This window comes from Etheostoma spectabile, unplaced genomic scaffold (assembly GCF_008692095.1).
Source record: "Etheostoma spectabile isolate EspeVRDwgs_2016 unplaced genomic scaffold, UIUC_Espe_1.0 scaffold00004385, whole genome shotgun sequence".
NCBI lineage: Eukaryota > Metazoa > Chordata > Actinopteri > Perciformes > Percidae > Etheostoma > Etheostoma spectabile.
This window is the reverse complement of record NW_022603143.1, coordinates 1,205-27,198: the sequence shown is the minus strand read 5'-3', so window position 1 is coordinate 27,198 and position 25,994 is coordinate 1,205. Positions and strand designations below refer to the sequence as shown.

Here is a 25,994-nt window from a genome sequence, read left to right as displayed (position 1 = left end):
ATATATAAATAATATACAGCATTTTAATAACTAAAATACTGCAAAAAAATAAGGAGAAATTAATATTATTACTATATCTGGTGGAGATACGCTGCTCTGTACACGCTAAAAGTAGTGATTATTTACATGGAGTCTGGTGGAGATATGCTGCTCTATACATGCTAAAAGTAGTGATTATTTACATGGAGTCTGGTGGAGATATGCTGCTCTATACACGCTAAAAGTAGTGATTATTTACATGGAGTCTGGTGGAGATATGCTGCTCTATACATGCTAAAAGTAGTGATTATTTACATGGAGTCTGGTGGAGATATGCTGCTCTATACACGCTAAAAGTAGTGATTATTTACATGGAGTCTGGTGGAGATATGCTGTTCTATACACGCTAAAAGTAGTGATTATTTACATGGAGTCTGGTGGAGATATGCTGCTCTATACACGCTAAAAGTAGTGATTATTTACATGGAGTCTGGTGGAGATATGCTGCTCTATACACGCTAAAAGTAGTGATTATTTACATGGAGTCTGGTGGAGATATGCTGCTCTATACACGCTAAAAGTAGTGATTATTTACATGGAGTCTGGTGGGTTTGGTGATGGAGATGTTTCATGTTAAACTAAAAGGATCTTCCTCTTTCACTAAAAGCTCTATCTCTGTAGGTAATGTTATCAGACACTTAGAATAATAATCTGAGTCTGTCAGCACTTTTACTGGATGGAAACGTTCTTTATCAAAGAGTTTAACACAGAAACGGTAGGAAGGAGAAATACACCAAATCAAGTCACAAATAATCCGCATGAGGCCTCGTTTTATTTTATTATTTTGCATTGAATTGTTCCAAATATGAAACCAACTGCCTACCTTAATATCTCTCTATCTATCTATCTATCTATCTATCTACCTATCTATCTATCTATCTATCTATCTATCTATCTCTCTCTCTATCTATCTATCTATCTATCTATCTATCTCTGTATCTATCTATCTATCTATCTATCAGGTCCTGTTGTGGTAGAAAGAACCAACCCAGCAGTTTAAAGTGATATCAGGAGAACTGATTTAGGAAAAACACCATTATCATTCTTGGTCTCAAACAGACTTTATTTCTGACATTATGACACAATAATTCATCCTTTTTCATTCCTGTCTCAATATTGAGGAACATAAAAAATAAAAACATCAGACAACCAATTAAAATGAATTAAAATTTAAGAAATACACAAGATTTCAGAGTACACAGTTTGTTTTAGTAACGGTGTCAAAAAGACACGTCATATAATTATGATTGGATACCTCTTGGATCCTAATCGTCCAATCAGATTTGAACTTTATCTTTTTAATTTTAGATATTTAAAATGAAAAAACATGTTTTTGTTTCTCCATTTGTGGATATCTGCAATAGCTTTGTTTCTAGTCATAATTCTTATTGTAGATATCTGAATTTTCATACCAGTCACTATGGCAACTGTCCACATAGTACCAGACATAAGAGAAGATCAGAGGAGGAAGATCTTCAGATTGGTTTCAGCTTTTAGAAAATGAAGTCAAAATGAGAATTGTTGACTTTATTCTTTAGATTTCAATATTATTCCTGATATTTAGAAAATATTCTCAATTGGATTTAGACTTTCATTCAAAATATTTTTCAACTTTATTCTCAAAATGCAAAAGACAACAACTTCTATCTCTGATTTATTGTTTTTATGTCTGGCACTAATACTGAAAGTTCAACTTTATTCTCAACAATAAAGATCATCCTCGACTGAAATCCAACTTGTGTGTAAACCAGCTTTTCTGTTCTCACTGCTTCCTCAGGCCTTGTGTTCAACACCTGCTTTATTTTACACTTTTTATTCTACAATCACATATTTACACATTTCTTTGACTCATAAACCATCTTACAGAATTCATGAAACCAATAAAAAATGGCCAAAGTGACCAGTAATTATCCAAAAGACTTTGTTTTCTGGGGCTGCTCATCAAATACTAATAAATGTGGATCTGATTACATCATCAACACATTAATTTGATGCATCATGACACACGTTATGTAGACGATATCTATTTAAACCTCTGTTAAACCCACAGACATTTATTATAACTTCCAGAAGAAATCAGTTTCTAAAGACACCAAATATGTCAAGATGAAGTTTGATTCACTTTGTAAAGAATTGCTGCACATTTAACATATGATAATAAATGGAATAAAGTGTAAATCAGTCACCACAGGAAACAGATTCTGTAGAAAATAAGATGTAGAATATATGAATATGTACATTTGTTCCCTTGATTGAAAATGAATCAATACCTGAAATGAGATCAGTGATTAGTTTACTCTGACAGGAGAGATGATCAGAGGGGCAGAGTTTTTACCACCTTCATTAATACAGGGATGGAAGAATGGGAAGAGTTTCTCAGTGAAGGAGCAGCCAGTAAAGGAGTAGATAAGAGCTGCAGCATCTACGTCATAAAAGGAGACCAGACCCTCCTCATAGTCCACAAACACCCCCACCTTCTGAGGAGGAGACTTCAGAGAGAGAAGGACTCGAGGGTCAGCAAGAGCTTTGTACTCATTTCCATTTCTCAACCATATCGTCCAGTAACCATCCTCAGGACTCAGTGTGATTTTTCCCTTCCTGTCAATCGACTCTCTGGCCACTCCTAAAGTCCATGCAGTCTTTCCTTTAACTTGAACCTCAAAGTAAAATCTGCCTGAAGAGAAACTCTGTTTTCCTAAAACACAAACACACTTAGAAAATCTATCTGGGTTGTCTGGGAGATTCTTCATCACATCACCGTGATTCACTTGTTTCCCATCATCAGACAGGATGAGAGCAGGGTGTGCTGTATCAGGATCAAGAGTCACATCCACTGCATACTGCTGGACCCTCTTCAGCTCGGCTTCAACCAGCTTCTTCATCTCTTTACAGAGCGTCTCCTCCAGCTGAACAACAGCTTTCACCACAGTCCCCTCATATGATGATGGACGGACGCTGACCTCTGTCCAGGCATTAGTGGGTGGAGGTTGTTGGATGTTTAGGGACTGGACCCTCTGGAGAAGATGGAGGTGGTCTTCAGAGCGTAACATCTGCTCCACCTCAGTGCTTCTCTTCCTCAGCTCAGAGATTTCCTGTTCCAGCTCTGTGATGAAAGCTTCGGCCTGTTTTTCTGTTGTTTTCTGCTTCTCTTTGATGGTGTTGATGAGCTCATTCTGGCCTCTCTCAACAGACTCCTTCAGAGAAGTGAAGACCTGAACACCTTCTGCTATCTCTCTGTCTGCATCTTCATCACTGAGGTCAACTGAGTGTTTGATCTCCTGAATCTTCAGTCGTCTCTTCTGGATCATCTGCTGAATTCCAGCCTCTGTCTTCCCTAGCTCTGCCTTCTTTCCTTCATATTCTTCTTCCAGAGGAACAACATCATGTGTCTTGTGGTCTAAAACAGTGCAGAGCATGCAGACACATGTCTGGTCGGTCTTACAGAACAGCTCCAAAGGTTTATCGTGCTCCATACACATCCTGCCTTCCAGGTTCTCCACAGGGTTGATCAGCTGATGTCTTTTCAGAGGTGAAGCAGTCAGATGAGGCTCCAGGTGAGTCTCACAGTAGGAGGCCAGACACACCAGGCAGGACTTCAGGGCCTTCAGTTTGGTTCCAGTGCAGACGTCACAGGGAACTTCTCCTGGTTTGGACACTTGTTGCTCTGAGCTGCTGCTGCTGGCTTTCTGTTGAGCTGACTGTCTGAACTGAGTGACCATCTCAGAGATGAAAGTGTTGACCTTCATATCAGGTCTGGTGGTAAAACGCTCCTTACACAGGGGACACAGGTACTGGTCATTAGTATTCCAGTGGTCAGTAATGCAGTTCTTGCAGAAGTTGTGTCCACATGGTGTGGTGACAGGATCAGTGAACACATCCAGACAGATGGAGCACAGAAACTGATCTTCAGACTGCAGATAGTTTGCAGCAGCCATATCTACACACAGTGGGAATAAAAAGAGAAACATCATATTCCAAATCTGTGAACAGACTGATCTCAGCCTACGGTTACTTTAGCAACAACTAAGTTAGAAGTCCCCCCCACAGGTATCTATCATTTATTGTCTATCTGGTGAAGTCTTACTTGATTAGGCCTGAGGGCTCAATGGCAGGAGCATCTGGTCTGGACTGGGACAACCCTCCGTTTGCCAGCTGGCATTTTGCCAGATTCTTGACTGAAGTTATTTATGAGGCAGTCCCGCCCAACCAAAACACCACAAACTGTCCCAGCCTATCACACCTCAGCTCCACCCAAGCCCCGCCCTCTTTGCCCATATTAGGATTACCCGGCTCCAGTAACTGACGGAGACAAACTGCAGGTTTTAACTTGTCCCTTCAGAAACCTCTGGATGTGGTTTTACTTAGTCTATAGTTCAGGATTAAATAACCCTAATATTAATAAGGATCTTTATCTTGTTGTTGAGGACGTGTGTCCACAAATCAAAACCAAGACAGATTTACACTTTTGATGGATGAAGGTTGTGACACACACCTGTCAATCAAAGCAGCTCTCGTTGGGACACTCCCTCATATCTCAGCAGTGAAGTCAGCGGAGATTAAAATCTAACTTGTTTCCTGGTGCTGATTAAATCTGATCAACTGAACATAAAAAGGCTCATTTTGGCCAAAACGTCCCACATCATAGAATAATTACTGAGTTACTTCAGATCTTACAATAGTGCTGAAAGAATGAACCACTGCTCTCATCTTAAAGTAGATCATGTAGCCCCAAAATCTCCCAAATGATAGGCGAGTTTCTCCATCAAAGGTGTGTGATGTTACCTGTTAAAGTCCCGTTCAGATGAGGTCAAAGAGACGTCGTCCCTTCATCAGCAGACACTGACAGATGCTGCTGCTGTCTGTCTCATCTGACTGACATCCGTCACATCACCACACCTTGATATCCAGAAAGGTCATGTGACCTGAGAACAGGACCCGGTGGGACCTTTAGGGCTGCCAGTCAGCGCTCTGATTGGACAGTTTTCAGGTTCATTATGTAATGAGGGAGGAACAGTCTGACCTCATAACAACATGTACACACCTCGAGTTTGGAGCAGGAATGTTGTCCGTCAGCGTTGGCCCGCCTCTTACTGCAGCTCTGTGGTTAGCTTTTGTTTCCTCATATTTAGATATAGATGGGGGGGGGGGGGGGGGGGGGGGGGGGAGATGGTTTCTAGGGCTCCAGCAGGGACGTGCAGACATTTTTGGGGGCAGGGGATCAAGATAAAAGGCCTTATACTGTACTACAGGTGGGAGCTCCAAAGAGTTTAAACTGCAGGAACTCTGAAGCCCAAAAACAGGCGAGTTAACTCATGACGACATGTACAGACCTCGACTTTCATTCCAAGGACAGAGACGTTGGACTGTTGTCTGTCCAGTGTGGCTCCGCCTCTTCACCACCGCTCATAATAACAATACTAACAATAATAATAATACATTTTGTTTATATAGTGCTTTACATTGTACTCGATGACACTTCACAGTACAACCAGCACATATAGCACATTAAGAACAGACAGAGCAATGAAAGCAACACATAAAACATTTGAGAGAATGTGAATGCTGTTTGTTGATAGGCTGACGCTACACTAGATTGATGATTTTGTAAAAAGAAGGTGGAGTAGTGAGAATACACACACAGACAGACACACAACACACACACACAGACACACACACACACACACACACACACACACACACACACAGACAGACAGACATGTTATCCAATTAAGTGTTTTTATCAGTTCTTTTGTAACCACACCTGTAAAAGAATAACAGTGATGCTGGCACGAGTTTAAGGAAGAAGACTGTAGACTGGAGTTAGAGTCTGGTCTACATGACCTGCTGCTGTGTAGACTGGAGTTAGAGTCTGGTCTACATGACCTGCTGCTGTGTAGACTGGAGTTAGAGTCTGGTCTACATGACCTGCTGCTGTGTAGACTGGAGTTAGAGTCTGGTCTACATGACCTGCTGCTGTGTAGACTGGAGTTAGAGTCTGGTCTACATGAACTGCTGCTGTGTAGACTGGAGTTAGAGTCTGGTCTACATGACCTGCTGCTGTGTAGACTGGAGTTAGAGTCTGGTCTATATGAACTGCTGCTGTGTAGACTGGAGTTAGAGTCTGGTCTACATGACCTGCTGCTGTGTAGACTGGAGTTAGAGTCTGGTCTAATTGACCTGCTCTGTGTAGACTGGAGTTAGAGTCTGGTCTACATGACCTGCTGCTGTGTAGACTGGAGTTAGAGTCTGGTCTACATGACCTGCTGCTGTGTAGACTGGAGTTAGAGTCTGGTCTACATGACCTGCTGCTGTGTAGACTGGAGTTAGAGGTCATTAGACTCTTCGGCATTCTCCAGGTGAATCAGCATCAGCAAAGGAGACTCTGCTCCAATGAGCATGTTTCTAGTTTCAGGTTTATATTTAGAACAAGCACCAAGGAGAGGGTCTTAGTCTCACTAAGACCTGGTTCATTTTGCAAATGGCAATAAATCATGATCCTTCTTTTGGTGTTATTGGAATAATCTAATCTGATCTGATCTATTGGAATAAATAACACTTCAAAAATCTTTTAGAAAAATCTCAAGAATCTTTCCACTAAAGTGAAAAGGCTGTTGCTGTAATTCAGTTAGTTTGGTGGTGGGCGTGGCAGCAGGACAGGAACTCTGTCTCATCACTCCTTAGTGTTGGGATCCATCTAGTGGTGGTTCTGGGTCACCAGTTAGTGGTCTACATGGAGGCCTGTTCTGCTGCTGCAGTGGAGCAGGGAGTCATGGAGACCAGCTGGGACATGAGGACGGCTGTCAGCTCTCAGATGTTCAGAGTTTAAATTAAGACCCCGCACTCATCAATTATTGTTGTTGGACTCTTTCAGAGAGATTATACAACATATTTAAACAATAACGTCAACTTCCACCATAGAAAACTAAAGTTGTTGTTATTGTCAGACGTTCCCCGCTAGAAGAAGCTCTGCAGAACATCTAGAGATGAAAACAGGAAGAAGGTCTCAGGTGCTACGGCAGGCCGTTTAACATTTAATCACACCACACTCCTATCTGTCATTACATTTAGATATTAATAATAACATTTCTCCTGGTCAAAGGGATATTCTAACTAGTCAGGATGGTAATTAAAGATATGCACAATAACATTCTTACTGGTAGAAATTGTTTTTCAAGATATCTCCAACTTTAATTAGTCAAAACTACATTTAAATCCTTAAATAGTACAAGTGGCTGTTTTAATATTTAGTAGCTAGACTGGATATTTATTGCAGATATCTGTATTTAATTCTTCCTAGTGAGGAAGAACTTTCTAGATATCTGAACTAGATTTGATTAGACCATGTCCCCATCCTGTTGTGTAGACCAGTTTTTATTAAAGACCAGCAGTGCTGACAAAGCTCTGCTTCCTGAACATTTCCTCTAGTGATGAAGTCACTGCTTCCTCAGGCCTTGTGTTCAACACCTGCTTTATTTTACACTTTTTATTCTACAATCACATATTTACACATTTCTTTGACTCATAAACCATCTTACAGAATTCATGAAACCAATAAAAAATGGCCAAAGTGACCAGTAATTTTCCAAAAGACTTTTCACACAAGATAGAACCATCCATTAACTTTTTCTACCCGGTATAACAAGGACACATACTGTGTTCTGGAGACATTATGGGATGGAATAGGCCTCACTCTTAAATGAAGCTTCATCACACAATCAACTATTCAACTATATGTTTTCTGGGGCTGCTCATCAAATACTAATACATGTGGATCTGATTACATAATCAGATAGGGGTTTTGGGATATAGGGGCGGCTGTGGCTCAGTGGTAGAGCGGTTGCCTGCCAATCGGAAGGTTGGTGGTTCGATCCCTGCCCCGGCCACAGTGTATGAATGTGTGTGAATGGTGAATGTTTCCTGTAGATGTAAAAGCGCTTTGAGCAGTTGTTAAGACTGGAAAAGCGCTTTATAAATACAGCACATTTACATTTACATAATCAACACATTAATTTGATAGATCATGACACATGTTATGTAGACGATATCTATTTAAACCTCTGTTAAACCCACAGACATTTATTATAACTTCCAGAAGAAATCAGTTTCTAAAGACACCAAATATGTCAAGATGAAGTTTGATTCACTTTGTAAAGAATTGTTGCACATTTAACATATGATAGTAAATGGAATAAAGTGTAAATCAGTCACCACAGGAAACAGATTCTGTAGAAAATAAGATGTAAAATATATGAATATGTACATTTGTTCCCTGGATGGAACGTCTCGGGTTACGTATGTAACCCTTGTTCCCCGAGATAGGGGAACGAGACACTGCGTTGGTCACGACACTAAGGGGAACGCCTTTAGGCATAGTGTTGTAACCGACGCAGTTCGAGTTCCCCTCGATGGGGAACGTCTCGGGTTACGAATGTAACCCCTGTTCCCCGAGATAGGGGAACGAGACACTGCGTCGGTTAATACACTATGCCTAAAGGCGTTCCCCTTAGTGTCGTAACCGACGCAGTTCGAGTTTCCCTCGAAGGGGAACCTGTGATGTCTCCCTTCCTGTTGATCGACTCTCTGGCCACTCCTAAATTCCAATCAGTCTTTCCTTTAACTTGAAACTCAAAGTGAGAAACTCTGGACGAGTTCAGGACGTGCTGTGTCAGGATCAAGAGTCACATCCACTGCATACTGCTGGACACTCTTCAGATCAGACTTAAGCAGCTTCTTAATCTGTTTACTGAGTGTCTTCTCCAGCTTTACCACAGCTTTCACCACAGTCCCTTCATATGATGATGGACGGACGCTGACGTCTGTCCAGTCCTTGGTGGGTGGAAGTTGTTGGATGTTTAGGGACTGGGTCCTCTGGAGATAATGGGGGCGGTCTTTAGAGCGTGAGAGCTGCTCCACCTCAGTGCTTCTCTTCATCAGCTCAGACACAGCGAACAGCTTCTTCATCTGTTTACTGAATGACTTGTCCAGCTGAACCCCAGATTTCACCATAGTCCCCTCAGATGATGATGAACGGACGCTGACCTCTGTCCAGTTCTTGGTGGGTGAAGGTTGTTGGATGTTTAGCGACTGGACACTCTGGAGAAGATGGAGGTGGTCTTCAGAGCGTAACATCTGCTCCATCTCAGTGCTTCTCTTCATCAGCTCAGAGATTTCTTGTTCCAGCTCTGTGATGAAAGCTTCGGCCTGTTTTTCTGTTGTTTTCTGCTTCTCTTTGATGGTGTTGATGAGCTCATTCAGGCCTCTCTCAACAGACTCCTTCAGAGAAGTGAAGACCTGAACACCTTCTGCTATCTCTCTGTCTGCATTTTGCTCACTGAGCTCCACAGACTGTTTGATCTCCTGAATCTTCAGTCGTCTCATCTGGATCATCTGCTGAATTTCAGCATCTGTCTTCTTCAGCTCTGCCTTTTTTCCTTTATATTCTTCTTTCAGAGGAACAACATCATGTGTCTTGTGGTCTGAAACATGGCAGAGCATACAGACAAAGGTCTGGTCGGTCTTACAGAACAGCTCCAGAGGTTTATCGTGCTCCGTACACATCCTGCCTTCCAGGTCCTCCACAGGGTCGATCAGCTGATGTCTTTTCAGAATTGACGTGGTCAGATGAGGCTCCAGGTGAGTCTCACAGTAGGAGACCAGACACACCACGCAGGACTTCAGGGCCTTCAGTTTGGTTCCAGTGCAGACGTCACAGGGAACTTCTCCTGGTTTGGACACTTGTTGCTCTGAGCTGCTGCTGCTGGCTTTCCTTTGAGCTGATTGTTCTCCTTCAGGCACATTGCTGGCAGCAGCCAGAACTACACACAGTGGGAGAGAAAAAAAATACATGTAATTTAAAAGACAATTCTTATTAGTTTAAAAAGAAATGTATGCATTTGTAGGCGTTATGGAGCCGTGTGTATATATATGATGGAATAATGGCATCAAAACAGGTCAAAGGCCGCTAAATGGAGAGGTTTGTGTGTCCCTATGCACCTGAGGTCTGTATTATCTGGAGCTTTGTGCTCCTGGTAGGGTCTTCCTTGGCAAAGTGGTCTCAAGTGAGGGGTCAGACAAAGAATGGTTCAAAAACCATATGAGTTATCGAGGGAGAGATGCAGTGACCCTGCCTGAAGGAAGCCAGGGGCCCCCGGCATGCCGCCAAGTGCACAAGTTGTATCAGCAGGTCACAGAAAACAATCTGTTCAATAAGTATTGTTTCTCATGTCCGCCCACTCTTTTATCCTGAAAATACAAATTAAAAAGAGGGACTGACCTTGTGGTCCTGAGCCGGTGTCTGGCAGACTCTGGACCAGATCATTCCTGTTCATCATCTCTAAAACCTTCTTTGTCACCGTCAGAGCTCCCTCTAGCCGATAGGTGTTCACCATCACATCCACTATGTCCTGCCTTTCTGCGTTCTCCAGCTTGGACGCTTTGATGGGTTGGAAGCCTTCCAGGAGGTCTTGGTGCAGATGCCATTTAAATTTCACGTATTCCTCTTCTTTTAAATCCTCCAAAGTGTTGAAAAGATCCACTGCCGTCATCGTGGCTTCCTGCGGAAATCACAAAGTTTTGTCCAACTGAAATAAAATTGAAACCCAAACCTTCATTTTACCAGGAAATCATTGTTAACCAGGGGCCTGTTGCACGAAACCAGGATAAGGGATTAATCCGGGATATTCAAGTTATTCTGGATGAATTAAGCTTGGACTCGGTTGCACAAAACCAGGTTGAATTAAACCCAGCCAAGTAACCATGGAGATTTATTCTTTGTGGCTAGCCTGGTCTAGAGCGGTCTAACAGCCGGGCCAACAGCCGGGCCAACAGCCGGGCCAACAGCCGGGCCAACAGCCGGGCCAACAGCCGGGCCAACAGCCGGGCCAACAGCCGGGCCAACAGCCGGGCCAAGATTAATCCTGGAGTCTCATGTGTTAAATCAGCTGATCTGATCTGACATAACCGTGTTTAAGTTATTCCGTTGTCTTCTGAATGTGTTCTGCTTTATTTTTATTAACATGCATTATTTGTCACTATAGTTATTTAAACCCTACTGTAGCAGCTGTTAGATGGTTAGAAATGGTTGCACTGGCAATTGGGAGAGTCAGGACTCTTCCCGGTGGGTCGGCAGTGTGTCGAAGCCGCCTCAACACACTATAGAAGAAGTTCTACTATCTGTAGAAGTTGAGACAAGCAGCGCGGCGTCCGTGGTCTCAGCTTCAGGTTTATACAGGACGCTCCGGAGATTAAGTGGGAGAAGGCGGCGATATTCCCAGATGATAATAATAGGACAGTGGGACAATGCAAGTTGGGATCAAGTCGGACACAAATCTACCCAGCATGCAACGGGCGGTGATCGATTCTGCGCAGACCTGGCTCATCTCCAACGAGCCGAACATTTCTGATTAACGTAAACATCATTGGCTTGGCCGCATCCTCCTCCCTATGTCCGTCTTCTCGTCACCTCCACTTTTTAAAAACCAAGATGGTAACGCCCAAATCACCAAACTCCTGGCCAAACATCCCTTGTCTTTACAGTCTATGTGGGCGAGTGGCCCGGTGTTAAAGGGGTAGAAATGGAAACTAAATGTTGAAGCAGCATGCTAAGGAATGAAAAGCACACATGAAGAGCTGAAGTCTGTCATATATTCTGTCAGCTTCTGTTCAACCAGCTGTTAGTTCCTGAAATAAAGACGCACTCTGCGTCCGTTGTCCATTGCAGATTGAGTAACGCCTCAGCGTGGCTGGTCACCACAGCAACGCAGCCGGAAACTTCCACGATGTAATTTTCAACGCGACTCACAACAGCACTTCGGAGGTGTGTTGTTTTTGATTCTCGGCATGTGGCTACTGGCCACAGCCAGAAGAAAATTTATGTTTCAAAAGAATCTGAATGAAGAAACCAAAATCACCGCTGAAAAAAACCAGGAGTTTGGGAATGGGTAAGTTAAGTTTCCTGGTAACGTTAGCTAACATTTGCATGTGTTAGGGGCCCCGGTCGGTATTTACTATACGCTATATAAAGTACATGAACTTTAGCAACCATGATTACACACCAAAATATGTCTGCTGTGTACCTTTGTGTTTCAGATCATTCACGCCGCAGACCGTCTGGTTCGATGTCCGACCGGTGAGATCTCTGGTTCTGGTTCTGGTTCTGACCTGCTGGGCTGTGTATAATCTTTATGAGAGTCATGGAGAGACTTATGACAACGACTGGGATGCATCTGGGCCAGCAGAGCCGGGGGGGACACTGTCACAGGGTGCAGAGGAAGAAGACCGGGGTGTACGGGAGGGTTGGATGCGCTACTTGAAAAGCTAAATTTGATATAATGTCTTGTTTTTTTAAAGTAACAATGTGCAATATTGGAAACGACATAAAGCCCCTAATAGCCCTTAATATTGAACAGTTGAAAAGTGAGAATAGTGCAATAGAGAGAAGATAATCTGTCAGTGTCTGGCTAGATTTTCCTTTTGAATGTCGCGTTGTTCCAGACACACACTCCGCACTCTTGTTTGCTGATAACGCAGTGATCCGACCAATCAGCAGTCTGCAGGTTTTCACGTCACCTTCTGGTATCGCCTCAGCTCGCTGGGAACCTCGACTGAGGTAGTACTAAAAAAAGTACCTGGTAGCAGGTCCCAGGGACTTTTTTGCGTAATGGAAAACCAAAAAAGTGGAAAAACGCCATGAGCTTGTCTAATGAAAAGACAAGAGTATGAAAAGAGTAATTATCTGGAATGGGACAACCCTCCGTTTGCCAGCTGGCATTTTGTCAGATTCTTGATTATAGTTATTTATGTGGAAGTCCTGCCCTCCAAAACACACAAACTGTCCCAGCCTATCACACTTCAGCTCCACCCAAGCCCCGCCCTCTTTGCCCATATTAGGATTACCCGGCTCCAGTAACTGACGGAGAAGAACTGCAGGTTTCAACTTGTCCCTTCAGAAACCTCTGGATGTGGTTTTACTCAGTCTATAGTTCAGGATTAAATAACCCTAATATTAATAAGGATCTTTATCTTGTTGTTGAGGACGTGTGTCCACAAATCAAAACCAAGACAGATTTACACTTTTGATGGGATGAAGGTTGTGACACACACCTGTCAATCAAAGCAGCTCTCGTTGTGACACTCCTCATATCTCAGCAGTGAAGTCAGCGGAGATTAAAATCTAACTTGTTTCCTGGTGCTGATTAAATCTGATCAACTGAACATAAAAGGCTCATTTTGGCCAAAACGTCCCACATCATAGAATAATTACTGAGTTACTTCAGATCTTACAATAGTGCTGAAAGAATGAACCACTGCTCTCATCTTAAAGTAGATCATGTAGCCCCAAATCTCCCAATGATAGGCGAGTTTCTCCATCAAAGGTGTGTGATGTTACCTGTTAAAGTCCGTTCAGATGAGGTCAAAGAGACGTCGTCCCTTCATCAGCAGACACTGACAGATGCTGCTGCTGTCTGTCTTCATCTGACTGACATCCGTCACATCACCACACCTTATATCCAGAAAGGTCATGTGACCTGAGAACAGGACGGGTCGGACCTGTAGGGCTGCCAGTCAGCGCTCTGATTGGACAGTTTTCCGGTTAATTATATAATGAGGGAGGAACAGTCTGAACTCATAACAACATGGACACACCTCGAGTTTGATTCCAAGGAAACTGGAGCAGGAATGTTGTCCGTCAGCGTTGGCCCGCCTCTTACTGCAGCTCTGTGGTTAAATTTTGTTTCCTCGTATGTTTTTATGACTTTAGTTGTGTACAGATGTTTCCCTGGCTTAACATAAGGTGAAGTTGGTACTGTGAATTCCTTGTTTTTGACCCCGTTGGTACAGGTCATTAGAAAAGGTCTTCTGCTAAGCTAATGTTAGCTTTGTGTTAGCAAGATAGATAGATAGATAGATAGATAGATAGATAGATATTTATTGATCCAAGAAAATGGAATTCACGGTGTTACAGCAGCACACGTACATCAGTCACACAACACAGAATAAAAATATAAATGAGGTACTAGGAAAATATACATACAATATATATGAAATAATGATAATAGGACTAAATAAAAGAACAAATATTTGAATATATACAGGATGGGAAACAAAATGTGCAAACGCTTGAATAGTAATATGCTAAATGTAAATAAACCAAATGTCCAGGTTGCATTAGAGCAGTAGTGTGGTGTCCAGAAGTCTCATCTAGCCCCCAGAGATGACGTGTTAAAAAGTGTTATTGCCTGTGGTATGAATGATTTTCTGTAGCGGTCCGTGCGGCATCGAAGCTGTCGGAGCCTCTTAGAGAAGCTGCTCCTCTGTTGGACCAGTGGGGGGTGGAGAGGGTGGAGCTGCTCCTCTGTTGGACCAGTGGGGGGTGGAGAGCGTGGAGCTGCTCCTCTGATGGACCAGTGGGGGGTGGAGAGGGTGGAGCTGCTCCTCTGTTGGACCAGTGGGGGGTGGAGAGGGTGGAGCTGCTCCTCTGTTGGACCAGTGTGGGGTGGAGAGGGTGGAGCTGCTCCTCTGTTGGACCAGTGAGGGGTGGAGAGGGTGGTCAGGGTTATCCATGATAGATAACAGTTTGTTCAGTGACCTCCTCTCCACCACAGCTTCAAACGTGTCCAGTTTGCAGCCGATCACGGAGCCAGCCTTCCTGATCAGTTTGTTCAGTCTGTTTGTATCGCTGGCTCCGATGCTGCTGCCCCCCCCCCCCCCCCCCCAGCAGATGGCGGAGGAGACAGAGCGCTGGCCACAACAGACTGGTAGAACATCTCCAAAATCCTGCTGCACACGTGAAGGAGCTCAGCTTCCTCAGGAAATAGAGTCTGCTCATCCCCTTCTTGTAAACAGCAGTACTGTTGACCTTCCAGTTCAGCTGCTGTCGATGTTGACACCCAGGTATCTGTAATCCTCCCCCATGTCCACGTCACCTCCCAGGATGCAAAGGGGCTGCGGAGCCGTTCCCTTCCTCCTGAAGTGGATCACCATCTCTCTGGTCTTATCCACGTTCAGCAGCAGGTGATTCTTACCAGACCACTCCACAAAGTCGTCCACCAGTGCCCTGTACTCCCCCTCCTGTCCATCCCTTATACACCCAACAACTGCAGAGTCATCAGAAAACTTCTGTAGGTGACATGACTCTGAGTTGTACTGGAAGTATGTGGTGTACAAGGTGAACAGAAAAGGAGACAGCACAGTCCCCTGAGGGGCCCCCGTACCACTCACCACCACATCAGACAGAACACGGTCCAGGCGGACAACTGTGGTCTGTCTGTCAGGTGGTCAGTGATCCAGGAGACTATGGACGCACCGACACCCATCACCCGCAGCTTCTCACCAAGTAGCAGAGGCTGGATGGTGTTGAATGCACTGGAGAAATCAAGAATGTGATTCTCACAGTGCCGCCACCGCCATCCAGGTGCAAATGAGCTCGCTGCAGAAGATAGATGACAGCGTCGTCCACTCCCAGACGAGGCTGGTAGGCAAACTGTAGAGGGTCCAGAGAAGAACTCACCTGCGGCCACAGGTAGGCCAAGACCAGCATCTCCAGCACCTTCATTACATGGGACGTGAGAGCCACTGGGCAGTAGTCCTTGAGGCTTGACAGTTTTCAGGTTAATTATGTAATGAGGGAGGAACAGTCTGACCTCATAACAACATGTACACACTCGAGTTTGATTCCAAGGAAACTGGAGCAGGAATGTTGTCCGTCAGCGTTGGCTCGCCTCTTACTGCAGCTCTGTGGTTAGCTTTTGTTTCCTCATATTTAGATATAGATGGGGGGGGGGGGGGGAGGTGGTTTCTAGGGCTCCAGCAGGGACGTGCAGACATTTTGGGTGGCAGGGGCTCAAAGATAAAAGGCCTTATAGTAGTAGTAGTAATAGAGATTTAAACCAAATCGGAAACAGGCCTATATTAACACATGTGATGAAATGCATAGAGAAACCCATTTCTGACGACCTTTGTTGTTCAGAGTGTTGCTGCAGTGAGACGGTTTGGAGACGTGTGTTAAGAGTTGTGTTGATTTAAATGAGTTTTGCAGGAGATGTGAAAGGTATATTTCAGGTGACTGTTGGTAGTCAGACTGTAGATAGAATTTATGGTGCGTTCAGGTGACTGTTGGTTTAAGTTTAAGTTATTCCATTGTGCGTAACAGCCGGTCTAACAGCCGGGCTAAGATTAATCCTGGAGTCTCATGTGTTAAATCAGCTGCCGTCTGACCTAACATAAACGTGTTTAACAGTTATTCCGTTGTCGTCTGCATGTGTTCTGCTTTATTTTTATTAACGTGCATTACTTGTCACTATTGTTGTCATGAGTTTTGTCTAAACCCTGCTATAGCAGCTGTTCAGATGATTAGAAATAGTTGCACTGGCACCCAGATGCGGAGCGGCAATCGGGGGAGTCGGGACTTTTCCTGGTGGGTCGGCAGTGTGTCGAGGAAGCCTGGCGTGTGGCCGCTGCTTAGGATGACAGGAGAACATCTGTCTTAGTTTGAGAAGATCAAAAGTAAATTGAGGCTTTGCTGTTAGCTTGCTGACTCGCTTAAAAACACTCTGCCCTCAGTCCTGCCCCACCCAAACACCTCAACCTTTCCCAGCCTATCACAACTCAGCTCCTCCCAAGCCCCGCCCTCTTTGCCCGAATTTCGATTGAAAGACTGCTCAACAACAGTTGATAATCATAATACTAATGAAAATCAAACCCAGGGAGTACAGGCCCCGCCTCCTAAAGGCTCTGAGTAGTTTATATATAAAAGTATTCAGGCTGTTGGAGACGTTGTGACACTCCCTCATATCTCAGCAGTGAAGTCAGCGGAGATTAAAATCTAACTTGTTTCCTGGTGCTGATTAAATCGGACTCAACTGAACATAAAAAGGCTCATTTTGGCCAAAACGTCCCACATCATAGAATAATTACTGATTTACTTCAGATCTTACAATAGTGCTGAAAGAATGAACCACTGCTCTTATCTTAAAGTGTATCATGTAGCCCATCATTATATCCAGAAAGGTCATGTGACCTGAGAACAGGACGCGGTCGGACCTGTAGGGCTGCCAGTCAGCGCTCTGATTGGACAGTTTTCAGGTTAATTATATAATGAGGGAGGAACAGTCTGACCTCATAACAACATGTACACACCTCGAGTTTGATTCCAAGGAAACTGGAGCAGGAATGTTGTCCGTCAGCGTTGGCCCCCCTCTTACTGCAGCTCTGTGGTTAGCTTTTGTTTCCTCATATTTAGATATAGATGGGGGGGGGAGGTGGTTTCTAGGGCTCCAGCAGGAACGTGCAGATATTTTGGGTGGCAGGGGCTCAAAGATAAAAGGCCTTATAATAGTAGTAGTAATAGAAATTAAACCAAGTTTGAAATAGGCCTATATTAACATGTAATGAAATGCATAGAGAAACCCATTTCTGACAACCTTACCAATGGACTACAGGTGGAAGGTTTTCATTCCGGTCTCTTTATTGAGGAATATTAAAAATTAATCATCAGACAACAACAATTTAAATTAATTAAAATTTAAGAAATACACAAGATTTCAGAGTTCACAGTTTGCTCAGAATTTAATCGTTTTAGTCACAGTGTCAAAAAGACACGTGTAACAGGAAAATAACATTTAATCATGATTTCATATGTCCTTCTATTACAGTGGTGTGAAAAAGTGTTTGCCCCCTTCCTCATTTCCTGTTCCTTTGCTGTTTGTCACACTTAAGTGTTTCGGAACATCAAACCAATTTAAACAATAGTCAAGGACAACACAAGTAAACGCAAAATGCAATTTGTAAATGAAGGTGTTTATTATTAAAGGTGAAAAAAAATCCTAACCATCATGGCCCTGTGTGAAAAAGTGATTGCCCCCCTTGTTAAAACATACTATAACTGTGGTTGTCCACACCTGAGTTCAAGTTCTCTAGCCACACCCAGGCCTGATTATTGCCACATCTGTTCACAATCAAGGCATCACTAAATAGGAGCTGCTTGACACAGTAAGGTCCACCAGAAGATCCTTAAAACTACACATCATGCCGAGACCCAAAGAAGTTCAGGAACAATTGAGAAAGAAAGTAATTGAGATCTATCAGTCTGGAAAGGGTTATAACGCCATTTCCAAAGCTTTGGGAATCCAGCGAACCACAGTGAGAGCCATTATCCACAAATGGTGAAGACATGGAACAGTGGTGAACCTTCCCAGGAGTGGCCGGCCGCCCAAAATTACCCCAAGAGCGCAGCGACGACTCATCTAAGAGGTCACAAAGACCCCACAACAGCGTCCAAAGAACTGCAGGCCTCACTTGCCTCAGTTAAGGTCAGCGTTCATGCCTCCACCATCAGGAAAAGACTGGGCAAAATGGCCTGCATGGCAGAGTTCCAAGGAGAAAACCACTGCTGAGCAAAAAGAACATCAAAGCTCGTCTCAATTTCTCCACAACACATCTTGATGATCCCCAAGACTTTTGGGACAACATTCTGTGGACCGATGAGACAAAAGTGGAACTCTTTGGAAGGTGTGTGTCCAAGTATGTCTGGCGTAGAAGGAACACTGCATTTCATAAAAAGAACATTATACCAACAGTAAAATATGGTGGTGGTAGTGTGATGGTCTGGGGCTGTTTTGCTGCTTCAGGACCTGGAAGACTTGCCGTGATAAAAGGAACTATGAATTCTGCTGTCTACCAAGAGATCCTGAAGGAGAATGTCCAACCATCTGTTCGTGTACTCAAGCTGAAACGAACTTGGGTTCTGCAGCAGGACAATGATCCTAAACACACCAGCAATTGGAGTGGCCTAGCCAAAGTCCTGACCTGAATCCTATTGAGATGTTGTGGTATGACCTTAAAAAGGCCGTTCATGCTCGAAAACCCTCTAATGTAACTGAATTAGGACAATTCTGCAAAGATGAGTGGGCCAAAATTCCTCCAGGACGCTGTAAAAGCCTCATTGCACGTTATCGCAAACGCTTGGTTGCAGTTGTTGCTGCTAAGGGTGGCCCAACCAGTTATTAGGTTTAGGGGGCAATCACTTTTTCACACAGGGCCATGATGGTTTGGATTTTTTTTCACCTTTAATAAGAAACACCTTCATTTACAAATTGCATTTTGTGTTTACTTGTGTTGTCCTTGACTATTGTTTAAATTGGTTTGATGTTCCAAAACACTTAAGTGTGACAAACATGCAAAGGAACAGGAAATGAGGAAGGGGGCAAACACTTTTTCACACCACTGTATAAGCATGTGTTATTATTATTCATATAATTATTCCCAATGCTTTTCAGGTTGTATGACTCCATTCAACTCATTCTGTGTGTGTCCCCCCTGAAGGACAGACTGCTAGTCTCTGCGTCGTCTCTCCAAGGACAATGCCATGGAGTCTGAAGGAGACATAGCCTGTCTCCAACATCCAAAGACATGTTTGGTTTTATTTCAGCTGAGATAAAAGACGGGTAGAAGACGTTGAGGCGTGAGAGACAGATGCAGAAACACGTAAGAGGCTCCAACTTGTCTGTCTGCTGAGACGAACTGTTTGGATCGGATTGGACGTGTTTTCAAACGGGGAGTTTGTCTTCTCTAGGGGACGCAGGATATAAGACGGGGACGCTACTGTTTTAATTTGGCAAGGCGTTGTTACACTGTTACCGTGGTAACTCTGTGAAAACTGTCTTCCCACTTGGTTATTCTTTGCAGGGAATAATTAAATCTCACCGAAGACCAAACCTGGACTCAGTTTTACAGCTTCTTTATTTTGGTTCAACAAGTCTTTCTCTCCAGAACAATTCCTCTCCTGCTGAACAGAAAACCTCCACAACACACGGCATTAATTATTATTATATACCTCCTGGATCCTAATGGTACCATCAGATTACCTTTACCTTTTTAATTATAGACATTTAAAATGAAAAAAAAAAATGTTTTTGTTTCTCCCTTTGTAGATATCTGAATTTTCATACCAGTCACTATGCCAACGTCCCACATAGTCCCAGACATAAGAGAACATCAGAGGAGGAAGATCTTCAGATTTGTTCCAGCTTTTAGAAAATTAAGTCAAAATGAGAATTTCTGACTTTATTCTCCATATTTCAACATTATTCCTGACATTTAGAATACAATCAAATTTGGATTTAGACTTTCAGTCAAAATATTTTTCAACATTTAGACTTATTCTCAAAATGCAAAAGACAACAACTTCTATCTCTGATTTATTGTTTTATGTCTGGCACTAATACTGAAAGTTCAACTTTATTCTCAACAATAAAGATCATCCTCGACTGAAATCCAACTTGTGTGTAAACCAGCTTTTCTGTTCTCACTGCTTACTCGCCTTGTGTTCAACACCTGCTTTATTTTACACTTTTTATTCTACTATCACATATATACACATTTCTTTGACTCATAAACCATCTTACAGAATTCATGAAACCAATAAAAAATGGCCAAAGTGACCATAATTATCCAAAAGACTTTTCACACAAGATAGAACCATCCATTAACTTTTTCTACCGGTATAACAAGGACACATACTGTGTTCTGGAGACATTATGGGATGGAATAGGCCTCACTCTTAAATGAAGCTTCATCACACAACAAATATTCAGCTATATGTTTCTGTGGCTGCACATCAAATACTAATAAATGTGTATCTGATAACATAATCAACACATTAATTTGATGCATTATGACACACGTTATGTAGACGATATCTAGTTAAACCCACAGACATTTATTATACTTCCAGAAGAAATCAGTTTCTAAGACACCAAATATGTCAAGATGAAGTTTGATTTAATTAAGAATTGCTGCACATTTAACATATGATAATAAATGGAATAAAGTATAAATCAGTCACCACAGAAAACAGATTCTGTAGAAAATAAGATGTAAAATATATGAATATGTACATTTGTTCCCTTTATTGAAAATGAATCAATACCTGAAATGAGATCAGTGATTAGTTTACTCTGACAGGAGAGATGATCAGAGGGGCAGAGTTTTTACCACCATCATTCAGACCGGGACACAAGTATGGGAAGAGTTTCTCAGTGAAGGAGCAGCCAGTAAAGGAGTAGATAAGAGCTGCAGCATCTACGTCATAAAAGGAGACCAGACCCTCCTCATAGTCCACAAACACCCCCACCTTCTGAGGAGGAGACTTCAGAGAGAGACGGACACCAGGGCCAGCAAGAGCTTTGTATTCCTTTCCATTTCTCAACGATGTCGTCCAGTAACCATACCGAGGGCTCAGTGTGATGTCTCCCTTCCTGTTGATCGACTCTCTGGCCACTCCTAAAGTCCATGCAGTCTTTCTTTTAACTTGAACCTCAAAGTAAAATCTTCCTGAGGAGAAACTCTGTTTTCCTAAACACAAAACACACTTAGAATCTCTATGGGTTGTCTGGGAGATCTTCTTAACATCACCATGATTACTTGTTTCCATCATCAGACAGGAGGACCCAGGATTAGCTGTATTAGGATCAAGAGTCACATCCACTGCATACTGCTGGACCCTCTTCAGCTTGGCTTCAAGCAGCTTCTTCATCTCTTTACTGAGTGTCTCCTCCAGCTGAACCACAGCTTTCACCACAGTCCCCTCATATGATGATGGACGGATGCTGACCTCCGCCCAGTGCTGGTGGGTGGAGGTTGCTGGATGTTAGGGACTGGACCTTGGGAGAAGATGGAGGTGGTCTTCAGAGCGTGAGAGCTGCTCCACCTCAGTGCTTCTCTTCATCAGCTCAGAGATTCCTGTTCCAGCTCTGTGATGAAAGCTTCGGCCTGTTTTTCTGTTGTTTTCTGCTTCTTTGATGGTGTTGATGAGCTCCATTCAGGCCTCTCTCAACAGAATCCTTCAGAGAAGTGAAGACCTGAACACCTTCTGCTATCTCTCTGTCTGCATCTTCATCACTGAGGTCAACTGAGTGTTTGATCTCCTGAATCTTCAGTCGTCTCTTCTGGATCATCTGTTGAATTTCAGCCTCCATCTTCCCCAGCTCGCCTTCTTTCTTCATATCCTTCTTCAGAGGAACAACATCATGTGTCTTGTGGTCTAAAACAGTGCAGAGCATGCAGACACATGTCTGGTCGGTCTTACAGAACAGCTCCAGAGGTTATCGTGCTCCGGACACATCCTGCCTTCCAGTTTCTCCACAGGGTTGATCAGCTGATGTCTTTTCAGAGGTGAAGCAGTCAGATGAGGCTCCAGGTGAGTCTCACAGTAGGAGACCAGACACACAGGCAGGACTTCAGGCCTTCAGTTTGGTTCCAGTACAGATGTCACAGGAACTTCTCCGTTTGGATGCTTGTGCTCTGAGCTGCTGCTGGCTTTCTGTTGAGCTGACTGTCTGAACTGAGCAACCATCTCAGAGATGAAAGTGTTGACCCTCAAATCAGTCTTCTGGGTAAAACGCTCCTTACACAGGGGACACAGGTACTGGTCATTAGTATCCAGTGTTCAGTGATGCAGTTTTTGCAGAAGTTGTGACCACATGGTGTGAGACAGGATCAGTGAACACATCCAGACAGATGGAGCACAGAACTGATCTTCAGATGCGATAGTTTGCAGCAGCCATATCTACACAGTGGGAATAAAATAGAAACAAATATTTCAAAACCTGTGAACAGACTGATCTCAGCTTCAGCCTATGGTTACTTAGCAACAAGTAACATTATCTGTCGAAAACTCTTAATCACCTGATACCGAGTTCACTCTCACCAAATGGTCTTATGTCTTAATGACAGGTCCAAACTGGTCTTATGTCTTAATGACAGGTCCACGTTATTTTACGTCAAGGTTAAAATATTTTATCATAAAATATTTATGATTAATTACAGTCTAATGTGATGTCAACACATAATGCTAGTAGTATGCAAGGCGCAAACATGCATTACCTCGGGAGGTTATTTAGAGACTCCTAAAGCAGCATTATATCTGATCTCCAGCAGGGGGGGGGGGGAGACTCCTTAAAGCTGCATTATATCTGATCTCCAGCAGGGGGAGACTCCTTAAAGCTGCATTATATCTGATCTCCTGCAGGGGGAGACTCCGTTAAAGCTGCATATATCTTATCTCCAGCGGGGGGGGGGGACTCCTTAAAGCTGCATTATACTGATCTCCTCAAGAGTATATAGCTGGCAGCCTGGAGCGTCTCATGTTATCCCTCCGTCACACTGCGGTCTTGTCTCATGCGAGGTGTGTCCAACGGTAAATTCAGAGGGTCAAAATAAAATCGCAAATAATTTTCCAGATGGAGTCACAGGTGAATCTGTGACCACATTTTTGCAATCAATTGAAAAACGTTAAAAACTGTTAAAGTAACAATTTCGCCATACATATAGTTTGCGCATTTCTGAATGTTATGATTGTGTTCCCCATATTACGTAGCCTACATTTGATGAAACCTGTATCAGCACGCAGCCATTTCTGCCAACTAACGGCAGGATTTCCTGAGGAGGGGTAAACAAGGATCTGACACAGCAAGAACAAGAATACAAAAATATACATGTATGTTTCCTCTCTAGTGTGAATGCGTTGATGGCTTTTTATGTGTCTCTGCTGTGTGAAAGATGCCATACATGATCACAGCTGTACGCTTCTCTCCATTGGAATCTCTGATGAATCTTTAAAGTTGTGGAGTTGTGAAGGTTTTGTCACAGTGCTGACAGCGGTGATGGTTGATCCTCTTCCTCTCCGTTTCTAGACAGAAAAACAGAGAGTGAGTTAGTGAGGTGCCGCTGTAGAGATCTATCTTAAATTAGAAACTATGCCACATTTAGAGCATGTCTGTGGAACATAGTTTGACTAATGCATTACCTTTCTTAAATATCTGCCATCCCCAATATGGAGTTGCATTATGTAAAAGTAAATCAGTGTTTGTTAGTTTGTGATAACTAAAACTACTTTTGATCAATTCATGTGTGGCCTCCCTTTGTGTTGCCAGCCCTAAATGGTAGAAATGTACATTAAAAGGAACTTGAATGCACTCTTATATGAAAGGCCCTGAGGAGATATTCCACTCTGATTTCCCCCCGGCCCTTATTGCCGTGTTGCCCCCCTGGCCACTATCAGAGGGCGGAGGTTAATGACTACGGTTCTTCTTTGAGGAATTACGGTATAAATATATAAATCCTAAAAGACATTTGTGAAACCCTCTTTGTGCATTCATTAATATGAGATTAGATTTTGGGAGTCTTCAGTCTGGAGTAAACTCTTTCCTTCACTCACCTCTCCTTCTTCCTCTTGCTCCCTCGCTCCTCTGAGTCTCCCGAGGCATCCGGACACCTTTCCTCTTGCCCTCCTTCTCCTTCTCCTCCTCCCTTCCTCTTCCTCCACCTCCTCCTCACCTCCTCGTGTTTCTGCATGTACTCGGTGATCAGGTCCAGGTCCAGTGGTCTTGCGGCTCCCAGTGTTCTCCTCACTGGAAAGGTGAGTGAAGACAGAAGAAAATCTCCTCACACTTTGTTTTTAGACAATCCATTCTCCCTCTAATTCATCATTCCTATTAGTCCTTTTTTTTCTAAGTTCTAGGTATTGTGGGTCGTGCAACTTAGAGTCAAAATACCAAAACTTCAACTTTGAGGGCGTGATACAATGCTGACATTATTAGCAATATGTAAATATATAATATATATCAGGACCAAGATCACCACGTATTAATATTATAGACGCATACTTACTCTGAGAACCCCTTCCATTCAGCAGAAACTACTCTTCCCTTCACAACTCTGCGGTCCAAAACTCCTCCACCACAAAACTCCTCCTCCTCCTCCTCCTCCTCCTCCTTTCCGCTCCGCAGGCCAGCTTGCCGTCTGCTGAGGTCTCCTTTGGTAGACCCAAGGGGAAAACATGCAGAGTAATGATACAAGGGTTAGAAGAACTAATGGGAGGTGTGAGTGATTCTAGCTGACCATGTTTACTAGAGCCAGGGTTGCAGTGGCTGCCGGTGTGCAACAACAGCTGGAACAGAGACTCTGAACCGGTCACCACCATCTGGATGTCGGCAGTACAACAGCAGGAGGCTTGGAGGACACTTGTCTCCCCCCCCTGACCGGTATAACAGTAGCCGAGCTGCACCTAGCTGCCATCGGGCGAGTCGTGATACTACCCAGCACGGGTCAGATGGCAGGGCTGTGCCAAGGATCAGCGATGCAGCAGCGGAGGACCGAAGGTTGCCTGCTTTCGCCCTATGCCAGTTTCCATCTCTGCCTCCGCTGCCCTTGATCCACGCAGCGGTGGGGGAACAATGTGCACAGCCAACGTAGGCTTGATGCGGGCCCCCCGGTTGGTCCTGAGCCAGGAACCAGCGTTGCAGGGGGCGCCATCACCACAACGCCCGGAACAAAAGGACAGAGTCCACACAAGGGAAGACGTAAGATTTGTAACCCAGTACTCAGAAAACCAACACCTCAAAGTTTTTGAGACACTTGATGAGGCTAGGACTGTTTGGGACCGGTTGTTAAAAGGGGGGGTGTTTGGGGGGGCATCTAAAGGTACGCCCAGGCATTGGTTCCCTTCGTGTGACAAACGTGAACATTTGAACATTTATGTAATTCTAATGTTGATTTATGGGTTTATCTGAAACATGGCTCACCAGCTCCTCACCTGAAGCTGCTGGGTCACTACCAGAATACCAAACTTATATAGGAAGGATAAGGTCAGGGAGGGGGTGGGGGGGGGGGGGCAATCAGATCAAATGGCCCAGTGACATCACACTGGAACACGGTGGAATCTCTCTCCTCTCTCTCTGACAGCTATCTGCATCTATCACAACCTACTGCTAAGCTGGATTTCTGGGACCAGCTCAAAGCACTCCGTACGATATGTAGTCATAAAAAAATAAATTCTCCTTTTTGGATTTAAATGTCAATTGGGATAACAAAACAGATAAAAAACATCTCAAGCTTATAAACAATTTTTTTTAACCTACCAGATAATACAACAACCCGCCAGACAATCACACATCACA

General features: G+C 43.6%; 2 protein-coding genes, 1 long non-coding RNA gene and 1 pseudogene across 4 annotated transcripts; all 4 read right to left on the bottom strand.

Moving 5' to 3' along the window:
- Window positions 1–1,010: 1,010 nt before the first annotated feature.
- On the bottom strand, window positions 1,011–20,706 carry LOC116677109 (uncharacterized). Its single transcript, XR_004328927.1, has 3 exons — window positions 20,693–20,706; window positions 15,019–15,023; window positions 1,011–1,423 (listed from the first exon to the last, which is right to left on the bottom strand). It is a non-coding gene; the product is annotated as an uncharacterized LOC116677109 (long non-coding RNA).
- LOC116677100 (E3 ubiquitin-protein ligase TRIM39) lies at window positions 1,685–13,519 on the bottom strand. Of its 2 annotated transcripts, XM_032507773.1 has the most exons (3): window positions 13,427–13,519; window positions 10,313–10,592; window positions 1,685–3,976 (listed from the first exon to the last, which is right to left on the bottom strand). In XM_032507773.1, the coding sequence occupies exons 2-3, from the start codon at window positions 10,581–10,583 to the stop codon at window positions 2,328–2,330; spliced, it is 1,920 nt and encodes a 639-aa protein (XP_032363664.1). In that variant the 5' UTR covers window positions 10,584–10,592; window positions 13,427–13,519; the 3' UTR covers window positions 1,685–2,327. The 2 variants fall into 2 exon arrangements, with proteins under 2 accessions (XP_032363664.1, XP_032363666.1); XM_032507775.1 differs by lacking the exons at window positions 10,313–10,592; window positions 13,427–13,519 and adding an exon at window positions 7,405–7,590 and having other exon boundaries at window positions 1,689–3,976.
- LOC116677106 (E3 ubiquitin-protein ligase TRIM39-like) lies at window positions 8,605–23,457 on the bottom strand. The gene is made up of 3 exons (XM_032507786.1): window positions 23,443–23,457; window positions 16,587–16,589; window positions 8,605–9,761 (listed from the first exon to the last, which is right to left on the bottom strand). The coding sequence occupies exon 3, from the start codon at window positions 9,595–9,597 to the stop codon at window positions 8,665–8,667; it is 933 nt and encodes a 310-aa protein (XP_032363677.1). The 5' UTR covers window positions 9,598–9,761; window positions 16,587–16,589; window positions 23,443–23,457; the 3' UTR covers window positions 8,605–8,664.
- Window positions 20,953–25,018, bottom strand: LOC116677098 (E3 ubiquitin-protein ligase TRIM21-like; annotated as a pseudogene).
- Window positions 25,019–25,994: the final 976 nt, after the last annotated feature.

Coding starts and splice junctions, on each gene's coding strand:
- LOC116677106 (XM_032507786.1), bottom strand. CDS start 9,597: ATGTGTACGGAGCACGATAAACCTCTGGAGCTGTTCTGTAAGACCGAC.
- LOC116677100 (XM_032507773.1), bottom strand. CDS start 10,583: ATGACGGCAGTGGATCTTTTCAACACTTTGGAGGATTTAAAAGAAGAG. Junction 3,977..10,312: donor CACCGGCTCAGGACCACAAG/GTCAGTCCCTCT, acceptor CACTGTGTGTAG/ATATGGCTGCTGCAAACTAT.